At 42.8% G+C, this 12,791-nt stretch overlaps 1 protein-coding gene across 13 annotated transcripts in view; it reads right to left on the minus strand.

Moving 5' to 3' along the window:
- Positions 1-314: 314 nt before the first annotated feature.
- Positions 315-12,791, minus strand: part of LTBP1 (latent transforming growth factor beta binding protein 1) — a 194,301-nt gene continuing 181,824 nt past the window's right edge. For all 13 annotated transcript variants that reach the window (XM_079969437.1, XM_079969432.1, XM_079969440.1 and 10 more), the window contains 3 exons: positions 7,395-7,520; positions 3,884-4,033; positions 315-1,328 (listed from right to left, as the gene is read on the minus strand). In XM_079969437.1, coding sequence (XP_079825563.1) covers positions 1,159-1,328; positions 3,884-4,033; positions 7,395-7,520 — 446 coding nt within the window. In that variant the 3' untranslated portion in view covers positions 315-1,158. The remainder of the gene's footprint in view (positions 1,329-3,883; positions 4,034-7,394; positions 7,521-12,791) is intronic.

Consider the following 12,791-nt stretch of genomic DNA (forward strand, 5'->3'; position numbering starts at 1 on the left):
GATTTAGTGGCTAGAAGGATAAAATGAAATTTTACACAAAACTGGCCATCTGACATGGATGAGGTTTGCAATGGTCTGCAAAATGGCATGCTCTCCTCATGGAGAATGAACCAGATATATTTATGAATATATCTAAAGAGATCTACATGGTAGCAACAATTGCCATGGTCAGAGAAATGTCATGGGCCAAAAATTAAAAAATGCTGTCAAGAACAGTAGCTCAGGTATTTTGATTATAAAGCACTGGGTTATTAGCTGTAATAAAATAATCGCAAAGCAGTAACAGAAAACCTTAGAGCAAATACATACTTCAATTTTTCTAAAAAATTGTAGATTTTATTGAGTTTTAATATACAGCTTTAATATGTTAGGGTAACCAATACAAGATCTGTGTTTAATTTACACATTACAATACAAACAGGAGCTCAGATCTTTTGTTACAGAGTACAAAAGATATTCAATGGTCGTCCTCTAGCAGCTTTGAAACTTGGCAAGGCAGGTTCTAAGGCATGTTAAGTGCAGTAAAAGGCCACATGGAATACAAAATGAATACAATGGATTTATCTCCATGAAGTGTACATTATTTTTTAAAAAACAGTGTCTGCTCCACAGGGCAGACATTTATAGTAATTTTAAAAAGTCACTGGCCAATGTTCCAGACAAAGACGAGCATTATTTTGTGTATAACCATTAGAAAATTGCTTATATTGCAATACTGGATCAAAAGGGGAAAGCTTCCAAAGGAACAGTAGGCAAAGAACTGCTAAATAAAAAAAGCCTATAAAATATTTTCACAACTAGTTAAATGCCAAATAAACCAAGGAATAGTAAAAAACAACAACACAATACCACCCTTCTGTTCAAAATAACAGCATATTTTGCTTTTTTCTGTGAATTTTATTTATGAACACACTATATACTTAATTGCTTCTTCCATACAGGGAAATGTGTCCATTTGGTCTGTTGCTTTAGTGAAGATGATGTATATTGAACCATCACCTTTCACTTTTAAGAAGACACGTTTTATTGCTTGTTTTCCACACACAGCCAACATCTGGATGAGGAGCGTCCTTAACTCAAGTTAAATACGCTTCTTTTCTTTTCTTTTTACAGTGCAGAGTATATGGGCTTAAAGTTACATGGCAGCTGCTGCTTCTCTTACTCCAGTTCACTCTCTGTGTCTGAGTTCAGGGGTGTGCAGTAATTGGCTTGGTCTGATGGGACATAGCCTGGGAGACACAAACACTTGTACGATCCTTCTGTGTTAATGCACTTGGCATTCTTGCAGAGAGACATCCTATTGTTCAGTTCGTTGCATTCATTCACATCTAGAAGGAAAAGCAAACAGGGTCAGAAATAGTGTGGCATTAGATGCTGTCGAAGACTGAGGGAAGCACAGTTTGCTGTGACTTGCCCACCAGCCCTGCATTCAAGTCTGCGATTAACAAGAGAACTTTCAGTGTCCAGTCTGTGGTCTTCTATCTTGTGCAAAGAAAAGCAAGAAAAGCGGCTACGTTTATGTGCATGACATCGTCTTTCCATCAACGCAAGGTAATAGTGTTCAAATACAGGACAAATACACAAGTAAAACTTTACCTGTCATGTAAAAAGGTAAAAGTAAAGGACCCCTAACAGTTAAGTGAACGACTCTGGGGTTGTGGCACTCATCTCACTTCACTGGCCGAGGGAGCCGGCGTTGGTCTGCAGACAGTTTTCTCGGGTCATGTGGCCAGCATGACTAAGCCGCTTCTGATGAAACCAGAGCAGCGCACGGAAACGCCATTTACTTTCCCGCCGCAGCGGTCCCTATTTATCTACTTGCACTTTTGGCATGCTTTTGAACTGCTAGGTTGGCAGGAGCTGGGACCGAGCAATGGGAGCTCACCCAGTCGTGGGGATTCGAACCGCCGACCTTCCTATGGGCAAGCCCTAGGCTCAGTGGTTTAGACCACAGTGCCTCCCGTGTCCTACCTGCCATGTAAGTTGAACATAATTCAACCGTAACTGGTTGTGCTCTTTTATCTCTGGTCAGGGACAGAGGGTGGCACTAGGGAGGGAAATGTCGTTGCGCCACTCCTTGGTGTGTGGAGTGCCGCAGGGCGCAATTCTCTCCCCAATGCTTTTTAACATCTTTATGCGCCCCCTTGCCCAGATTATCCGGAGCTTTGGGCTGGGCTGTCACCAATATGCTGATGACACTCAGCTCTATCTGCTGATGGATGGCCACACTGACTCGGCCCCGAACACACTGACCAGATGCTTGGAAGCTGTGGCTGGATGGTTTCATGGGAGCCGATTGAAACTAAATCCTTCGAAGACAGAGGTCCTATGGCTAGGTCGGGATGGCATGGGGATGAGGGACCAACTCCCTTCTCTTGTGGGGGCCCAATTAGTGCCACTGCCTTCCGTTAAGAGTTTGGGTGTAATCCTTGACGCCTCCCTTTCCATGGAGGCACAAGTTACAGCAACAGCCAAGGCGACATTTTTCCACCTTCACCGCATCAAGCAGTTGGTCCCTTACCTTTCCTGCCCCGATCACCTGGCCACAGTGATCCATGCGACGGTCATCTCCAGGCTTGACTACTGTAATTCGCTCTACGCGGGGCTGCCCTTGAAGCTGTCCCAGAAACTCCAGCGGGTACAGAATGCTGCAGCGAGGCTCCTCACGGGGTCTCTGCCATGGGAGCATATTCACCCAGTGCTTTTCAAGCTGCACTGGCTCCCGGTGGAGTACAGGGTCAGATTTAAGGTGCTGCTTTTGACCTTTAAAGCCCTTCACGGCCTAGGACCCTCGTACCTACGGGACCGCCTCTCCTGGTATGCCCCACGGAGAGCCTCAAGGTCCATAAATAACAACACCCTAGTGGTCCCAGGCCCTAAGGAAGTTAGACTGGCTTCAACCAGAGCAAGGGCCTTTTCAACTCTGGCTCCGGCCTGGTGGAACGCTCTGCCTCATGAGACCAGGGCCCTGCAGGATCTGATTTCTTTCCGCAGGGCCTGTAAGACAGAGCTGTTCCGCCTGGCCTTTGGCTTGGAGCCAATTTGATTCCCTCCCTCCCTCTCTTTCTTTTTTCTTTTCCTTCTCCTCCTGCGATGAGGCTACATTTTAATATTTTAATGTTCCATTATTTTAATGTTGTATTTTATTTTTGTTTTTAAGTTGTAATCATTCATCTTGTTTTTATTATTGCTTGTAAGCCGCTCTGAGCCCGGCCTTGGCTGGGGAGGGCGGGGTATAAATAAAAAATTATTATTATTATTATTATTATTATTATTATTATTATTATTATTATTATTAAAATGACCCTAATTTGTCCACAAACAGTCTAAAGTTACAGCATGTGTACATACATATGCAGCAGCACTTGTGGCAGGTAAATTTTACTGATTAGACAGTGAATAGGGGGCCTGGCTGGCCACTGTTTTATGCATGCCTGCTTAGGCACTACCTGTTTCACTCCTAGGAGTGTAGGAAGAGGCAGGTACCTTCTTTCTAGTAAATTCTTACAGTCACCAAGGGAAGTCAACTATGTGGGCTGCACATTCTGCCCTGATTGTTTCACCTCTTCTGCTAGTCATGTGAACCATGCAGGAATTTAGTGCAGGCTGCCCTTGCATTTAGGGCACAATCCACCAAGAAGCTCTTGAGTGCAAGTCCCACTGAAACACAAGAGGAGCTGCACCATTGCTCATCTCTTGCACAGCTCCCACTCATTTCCATGGGGCACATGCAGGAGAACTTCCCAGTGGAATGTGCCACTGAACTGTAGGATTCAGAAACCCTTAAACACGAAAACACATCTGATCATCAAAATCAGAGGTGCCGGCTTATCCTCTACATTTGGCGGACTCTGCAAGTGGCCTGTATGTGACATTCACTTACCAACACATGTCATTTTGGCCATGTCCAAATGGTAACCATCAAAACAGTCACAGGTATATCCTTCCTGCACCCTCACGCAGCGTCCATTTTCACATCCATTCAGAATGCCACATTCTTCTGCCTGTAACTCCTCAAAGCTGTTCCGGAAACCTGGGCAGTAAAAACATAGGAAATGATTGCATTCAACAGCTGTAGAGTCTTAATGCACCAACCTCCAAAGGGCATTCTCTATTGTGTTACCACCCTAAATAAAGCCTTTCTCAGCCTACAATGAGTGCTTGAAAAGCTTCCAGAGCAAAGTCACAGGCTGTGATGTTATGCTCAGGGCATACAGAGATAAACTAGTCCAAATGTTTGAAGTGCCAATCAATTAATAAGATGCTGTTGCTGTTTTGCAGAAGACATGACTGCCTTCATTAGGAACTCCATGGAGCTCATAGTAGAAAAGTAAATAAATAAATAAATTAAATTTTAAAATAGGGACAGACTTCAAGGTCAAGGTCAATTTCAGTTCCAAGGCACCACAAGAGAAACAGGGGTTTTGCAGCACCATGTTTTCTTTATAATATGTAGGTACAACCTAAAAATTTACAAAAAGGATAGACATTTCCCAGAAGCAATAACTGAACAGTCCTGCAGATGGCAGTCAAGCACAAAGAACATCTGAGGAATTTGCAGTCCACAAAGTGGTAATTTTTGAGAAGTCTTTTATTTCCCAAAATGTGGTCTAAGCAGCTGTGGACCCAATCTTATTAAACAACCACAGATATTTTTTGGGCAATAAGCCTGAGATACAGCAGTTTGAAAAAGTAAACAAAACCCATTATAGAAATATACAACAGATTAGTGAAGTAAATATAAGGCTGTTTTCATTCTGCTGTACTATAAACGATTAATAATATATCTGAGAATGCACCATTTCTTTTAAGTATACATGAATATGACTAAAGGTGTTTTCATCTAAGGAAACTACAGCAAACTTCCATGGAAAGTGTCATGTCTAGTCTACCCCTAGAAGCCTGCACTTCTGTGCAAAGCATCTCAGCAAGTGCCAGTTGCCATGTGGTGAGTTTTCCACATCTACACCCTGATGCCTATGTGCTGTACTCTCACAGGATACATCCCACAGGACTCCTTTGGGTATGGTGAACAGAATGGTGGACTCGTGCTGCTAGAAAAAGAAGGCCAAAGTTCTTTGGGATACATGGAAATAGTTATGCCCTCAAGATAGATTCCTCAGTTGCCACTAGTCTAAGAGATAAAGGTTCTGTTATATTCTAAGCAGCAGCAAGCCTAAACTGAGATTAATTAGAGGCAAAACGCAAGAATCTTTTATGTGAAAGCTGCAGCCCATCTTCACTTTAGGAACTACCACTGGGTAAAGCTAATCATCCAGTCCTGTTGAAGGACTCTCTCCATGAGGTCCTCCCTCTCTCCACTCTGACGAGGCCATTAGCTCCACTAGTTCCACAGGGCTCCTCCTGCCCCTGAACGGCTTCCATCCCAGCTGGTCATCATGAGAACTTTCAGAAATGGTGCCTTGGATGAAACAATTACTTTAATTGATTGCATGTAGGCTGCTCTGAGAGTCGGATGGTTTTTTTGGTTGTATGGCAAAGTAAAAATGCTATAAATAAATAAATGTTAAAAAAATATACAATGCATGCAGAAGTCCTCCCCTTTTAAACAAAGAGCTTATTGTTTAACTGAAGAAAGACCCATTCATATTCATTTGTGCCTTGGATGTATGAAGTTGCCCTCTTCAGAGTGAGCCATGGGTCTATCTAGCCCATGGCTACCCACTCCAACTGGGAGTGGTCTTCTGGGGTCTCAAGCAAGGGCCTGTTTCCTCATCCCTATTACTGATTAAAAAAAACAGAGATGGCAGTGGTTGAATCTGGAACCTGTGTTGAAACACTATGCCATCCAGAGGTTAACACACTGGGAAGAACCCACAATCCAAATGGAAACCTTAAAGGAAAGCATTACAACTTAAACAGCAACCTAATACCAGCAGATAATGGGGGGGGGGGTGCCCAACATTTCCCCTTTTGCTCCCGTGACTATGCCATCATTTCTTCCCATGGTTTCCAGTACACACTGTTTTGCAATTTTTTAAAACAATGTTACCATTTAGCTATAGTTCAGCTCAGAGAGCTGCTCTGTTTAATTAAAGTCATACGAAATGGAAATGGCTGGACCTTATACAACTTTGCATAAGTCAACTGAGTTTGTTCAGCATTCAGCAGAGATGAAATCATTAGGCTGGCCTCTGCTGAAGGGAATGAAATATATGAAACACTTTTGCTACTTTCTTGCCTTGCTCAGTTATTTATTTTTCTTTTGTTTCCCTTTTTGATATACAATATATTTTAACCAAACACTATCAGGAAAGAGACCAAATGAAACAGGGAAGTGATAAGCACAACGCTGCTGGAATAGCCACTTTATTAACCACTGCTTAATTCACACACGATACTGAACATTCGCAGCGTGCACATACACGGACTGCGTCACGGAAGGCCTGTGTCGACAGACTCCTGAGGATCAAGCAGGAACCATGCCATGTGCTATCTACCCAGAGGAACGATAAAGAATAAGGATCCTTGGAGCCCAAATATATTTTACTGAGTCAGCTAGAGTCTGCTACCCCTGCTCACTTCACTCTGCTTTGCTTGCCAACCCTCCCTGCCCCTGACTCTGCCAGCTTAGGTAAAGAGACCCCTGACCATTAGGTCCAGTCGTGACCGACTCTGGGGTTGCGGCGCTCATCTTGCTTTATTGGCCGAGGGAGCTGGCGTACAGCTTCTGGGTCATGTGGCCAGCATGACTACGCCACTTCTGGAGAACCAGAGCAGCGCACGGAAATGCCATTTACCTTCCCACCGGAGTGGTACCTATTTATCTACTTGCACTTTGACGTGTTTTCGAACTGCTAGGTTGGCAGAAGCAGGGACCGAGCAACGGGAGCTCACCCCGTTGCGGGGATTCGAACCGCTGACCTTCTGATCGGCAAGCCCTAGGCTCTGTGGTTTAACCCACAACTCCCCCCATGTCCCCTCTGCCAGCTTACTAATTCCTACCCCCTCCCCTTACACTAGGGTGGGGAACCTTTGTTGTCTGGAGGAGCAGATCTTTATCTCCTCCATCCCTGGTGGGCAAAGGTTGACAGGTGTGTGGGGCTCTCTTGTCAAACACCTGATTTCATTGTGATGTCCTGTGATGCTTCCCTTGAAAGCCCTGACTGTCAAAACTCCAAAGTGAAGCACAAGGCTTTGAAAGAGCCCTTTGTAAATATCCTCCTGCAGGGATGTTTACAAAGGGCTTTTGGGCACCCTGCCCACCTTTATCCTTCAAACCACAGAGATTTAAAGGAGAAGGCTCCATCCTCTATGCTTCTCATTCAAACCTACACAGAAGTTTATTAGCATTACCATTGTATTTATTTACTGAATAAGCAGGAGGAACCCAATCTACTAATGTTTAGTTTTGGGGAGCAAAGGTTGCTTACGGTCTTCCACAAAGTATGGATCAGTTTCTGGAGTATACTGTTCCTCCTCAAAGTCAGTCAATGCATCTTGCCCGTACGGCCTCCGAGATCCTGGCACTGGAATGTTGCACAATTGGGCATAATCGTCTGGAAGTGAGCAAAGCAGAACAGGAGTTATAATGGAATGCATTCCTAATGAAGATATCCCATGCTTCTTTCTCCTGCTAGTGTAAAACACTTAATTGGAAAAGCCTAAGTCTGTTGCCCACATATTGCTTTCTTTCCTGGAAGATTAAGATTGCTCAAATGTAATGCAGCCATGACTCAACTTTAGCGATCATGAGCAGTGTCATTGTTCAGTAGTTCCAAGGCCAAGAAAGGGCATTCTGCTAACCTCATCTGAACCTTGCTTAATTCTGGCCGGCTTGTTCTGTTTCATAAACTGGGGATTGGAGGCCCATGAAAGGCGAAAGCCAGATTGCTGGCAAAGGGTTGCTATCTTTGTTACTAGATCAAGAATTTCAAAATGAGAGGGGCCAAGCCAGGGTGGTACAAAACGTGACTTAAAGCTTCACTGCAGCCTAATAGGATTTTCTACTAAGCAAATGGTGGATCACAAGCTTAGCATGAGTCAACAGCGTAATGCAGCAGCAAAAAAAGCTAATGCTATTCTAGGCTGCATCAACAGAAGTATAGCATCCAGATCAAGGGAAGTACAGTGGTACCTCGGTTAAGTACTTAATTTATTCCGGAGGTCCGTTCTTAACCTGAAACTGTTCTTAACCTGAAGCACCACTTTAGCTAATGGGGCCTCCTGCTGCTGCTGTGCCGCTGGTACCCGATTTCTGTTCTTATCCTGAAGCAAAGTTCTTAACGAGAAGCACTATTTCTGGGTTAGTGGAGTGTGTAACCTGAAGCAATGTGTAACCCGAGGTACGACTGTACCATACAACGTCCAAAACTGGGGTTCTAAAACTGACTTAAGAATTGTTGGAATGGTTGATACCCTAATATGTGGTGTGCTTTGAACACTTGAACATGCTGGATAAATGTTAGTAATTATAGCAATTGTAAATGCTATAAATGCTAGCAATTATAGTCCAAATGTTGCTTTGCATTGGAAGAAGAACCTTTATACCTAACCAAAGTTCAGAGAAACATTGTTTTATGCCTCCTACTTCTGCTGTCTCCCACAATGAATATATTAACAATATAGCAATACATTAGATTGGATCGGAACACATGAAATGCCAAACCATGATTTGTTGTTATGGGAATAAACCCAGGGTTTGCATGTTCCCTCTTGCACTTAATGTGTGTGTGTGTGTGTGCGTGTTTGTGTTTGTGTTTATGTGTGTTTACTGGTTTGTAGCAAACCATTGTGTGCTACTACATCTGGACCAGGAACACTGATTTGCAATCCTGGTTTGCAGGGCACATGGAAAACATAGTTTGCTGGTTCAAATGTCATTGCAACTTATGCTTTTCCACTAACCAGGAAGAAACTAATTGAAATAGAAATACTGAAATACTTTATTGTCACTTGTACAACTTGTATACAGTGAGATTACACGAGCACCCCCCACTCAGCTCTCTTAGTCTTAATTCCCCTCGTTTACTGACGCACACCCACCAAACCCAAAAGTCAGTTTGTAATGAAGTGTACAGTGGTACCTCGGATTACATACACTTCAGGTTACAGATGCTTCAGGTTACAGACTCCGCTAACCCAGAAATAGTACCTCAGGTTAAGAACTTTGCTTCAGGATGAGAACAGAAATCGTGCTCCAGCGGCACAGCAGCAGCAGGAGGCCCCATTAGCTAAAGTGGTGCTTCAGGTTAAGAACAGTTTCAGGTTAAGAAAGGACCTCCAGAACGAATTAAGTACTTAACTCAAGGTACCACTGTAGTATGTGAAACAAGGGGGTAATGGAGGGGTGCACAAACACTGAGTTTGTTCCTGCAACACCAAAACTTGGTTGGGCACTATGTGCTAACTATGTGGGTTAGTACTTAAGGTATCTTGAATAGTTTTTCTATACATTATTTTATACTAGTTATGTATGCATGATCATGCCAACACTATATTAATAAACCAAACATTTTTTTTTTTTTGCATGAAACACTTTTACCAAGAGAATTACATGTATAAAAAAATAACTGTTGAGTGTAAGGACAGCCAGTGAAAGAGGAAAGCTGGAAGGAAAGTATATGCATGAAAGCCAAGTACAAATGATTTCATAATTTCTGGTTCTAAAGGAGACAAGTACACTGGTACTTTCCTATGATGAATCGATGTTCCTTGAAATGTGCATGATTTTCAGTGAAACGAGTTTTCCCTCCGCATCATTTTCTGTTTGCACAACTGGTCTGCATCTTTCTCAGGGGCTGGTCAAATCATGATTGATTTTGCTGTTGTTGCTGTTTTCTTACTGACCGAAAGAACATGCGATCCGGTGATGTAAGCAATGGATAATCCCGATAAAATTAATAGAATATAAACATTTCAGTGCTCATTGAGGTGGGAATAACAGTTTCCTTCTTTTGCTGCTTTCCCTCCCTCAAGCAGCGGTCTGAACATCTGACCTGCCTGTCTTTGCCCATTTCATAAGGAATTCAAATTCAGACCTCCACAGTTGGAGGCTGTATGCTTCTGAAGACAAGTTGCTAGAAACTGCAGGAGGAGAAGATGCTGTTGTGCTCAGGCTTTGCTTGCAAGCTTCTCATAGGCATCTGGTTGGCTACTGTAGTAACAGGATGCTGGACCAGAGATCCAACAAGAGTTCTTTTGTTGCCTTTTGTTAGTCCTGCACTTGAAATTCCAATCTAAATGCTATGCTGCTTAAAATAAATTCTCTACTTTTCATTGTAGAGAACAGTCAATAGTCTAAAAGGTAATATTTAGCATTACTTGTGAAAACACCCTTTTGGTTCAGTTAAAAGGACACCTGGGGGTGGGGAAAACCATACTGAACTAGGTAGGTAATAGTTGTAAAATAAACAAGCATAAAAGGTAAAGGGACCCCTGACCGTTAGGTCTAGTTGTTGATGACTCTGGGGTTGCGGCGCTTATCTCGCTTTACTGGCCGAGGGAGCCAGTGTACAATTTCCGGGTCATGTGGCCAGCATGACTAAGCTGCTTCTGGCGAACCAGAGCAGCGCACGGAAACGCCATTTACCTTCCCACCGGAGCGGTACCTATTTATCTACTTTGACTTTACGTGCTTTTGAACTGCTAGGTTGGCAGGAGCAGGGACTGAGCAATGGGAGCTCATCCTGTCGCAGGGATTTGAACCGCCAACCTTCTGATCGGCAAGCCCTAGGCTCTGTGGTTTAGACCCACGTTCATAAGCATTTTTCTTTCCCCAGATTTAAGATGATGTCTAGGTGTTACCTGATATTTTAAGGTAATCCCTTATTTTTTAAAGGCTTGCTTCTTATTCCAGCTCCATAATATACACAATTTATTTTGGGGGACACAAGTTTATGTTACTAACTTCTTACCTTTTAACCTGTCAACCTTAGAGTGACTCCACAGGATGTATTTCCCCCTACCAGTAATCGTATATATCTTTGTTGTTTAGAGCTCACAACCTTCCTACAAGCCTATGGTGAAGAGTTATCAAGTTTCTGTACTACGCAAACATTAACAGTTTGTACCAGGGGAAACATGATTCTTCCCTCATTTATGCTTCTGTGATAGTGGCATGGAATTTGTCTGCCCTGCCTAGGAACGGTGACAAGCAGCATTAGAAGCTGTGAGGGAAACATCGGGGAAAATTTGATTCTGTTTGCATTGAAAGGTGAACCTACATAATTCACACTTGCTGAGACAATATGGGAACTGAAATGCAGCCATCAATCAAAATCCTCACCCTCCAGATTTTGTAGCACAGCTCTCTAGCCAAGTAATATATATGAAAATACAGATACTAAGGGTAAATTTGCATAAAAACTCATATATTACTGAAAAGAACATACAAAAACACATTCTTGTATTAGGAGGAGATCTGTAAATTTGTGTATATCAGGCAAAATCACATAGGAAAAATATGTACTGTACACTACAAGAAAATGCTGGTGAATTTTCATGAGGACATGACAAAAAAATTACAAACTGGTATGGAAATGTGGAGAACTGAACTTAAGATTGGAAAAACAAGAGACTGAGATAAACCACAACGGACAGTGTTGCCCATCCCTAGGAAACACAGCTACTGATCTCAGAGAGGATCTGATCTAGGAGTTCTGAGAGGCAGGAGACTGTGGGAGAGAAATCCGGCTTGGAACTTTTAGTCAGCAAATACAGCTAAAACCTTAAGCAAAGTTTTCCTCCCAGTCAACTTTTGCCAAGCTGGTGCCGGCCAGATGTGCCATCCATCAGCCCCAGTGTATTCTTGACTGGATCCAATGTGACAAAAAGCAGTTCTTACACACACACACACACACACACACACACACACACACAAACCATTTTCAAAAGGAACTGGTCAAATGTGCAGTCCAGAAAAGAAAAGAGGAAGCACGCAGCCTCCAAATTGAGAGTGTTATTCATGCTTCGAAAGAGAATCCCAAAATCTTATCAAAGATGGTGTTTCTACCGAAGGGGCATTTCATTCTTCCAGCTCTCAAAATACAATATGGCAGGAAACACTGGTGTGCCCGCAGCAAACACAATCAAACAACCAAGTGCACAGACACTTTTACTTGGCTTAGTTCTGGTTGCCCCATGTGGTTTCACAGCTGGTGCGGAATGTGACAGGCCTACGATCTTAAGCATGCTTACTTGGAAATAAGTCAAAATAAATGTGTTGAGGATCAAGGTAATTACATTGTGCAGTGTGCTAGAGGCCTGCTAATTTAGTATATCATTTTATACAGCATTCTGGAAAGCTACAACCATATTTATTGCCCAGCAGATTTAGTGACACATTGTACGCGATGCAAATAAACCCTGTCAGAGTGACAAATGGCTTCAGGCATCTATGATTCCCTTTTCCAAGCACCACCTGCTTTTGTTTCACTTGGTGACAACTGAATCCAGGAAGAGATGGAATCTGATGTCAGCAGTGCTGGCTAGTCCCTCCTGAAACTTGAACAATGAAACATAAAAGTGAGAGGATGATGTGGGGAGAGAAGGGGAGGAAACTTTTGCAAGGCTGCTGGAAATATTTAGCGGTATTATTATTATTATTAAACTGCTGTGAGAAATTGCTCCAATCATAATTTAATCAATTTTTCCCAGTCATTTGCTAACAAAAACCTGATTGTTAAAATGTTATTTGCATCAACGCTACTCTGGAAAAACATAGCTCGTGCCTTGGAGAAACATGCTGTAATTGTAGCTAGGAAAGCTGTTGAAATAAATGCATTTTCGGCCAGATCTCTCTGGTGAGAAGGCTTTACTGTATAAAATCA

This window comes from Podarcis cretensis (genome assembly GCF_951804945.1).
Source record: "Podarcis cretensis genome assembly, chromosome: 3".
NCBI classification, from domain to species: domain Eukaryota; kingdom Metazoa; phylum Chordata; class Lepidosauria; order Squamata; family Lacertidae; genus Podarcis; species Podarcis cretensis.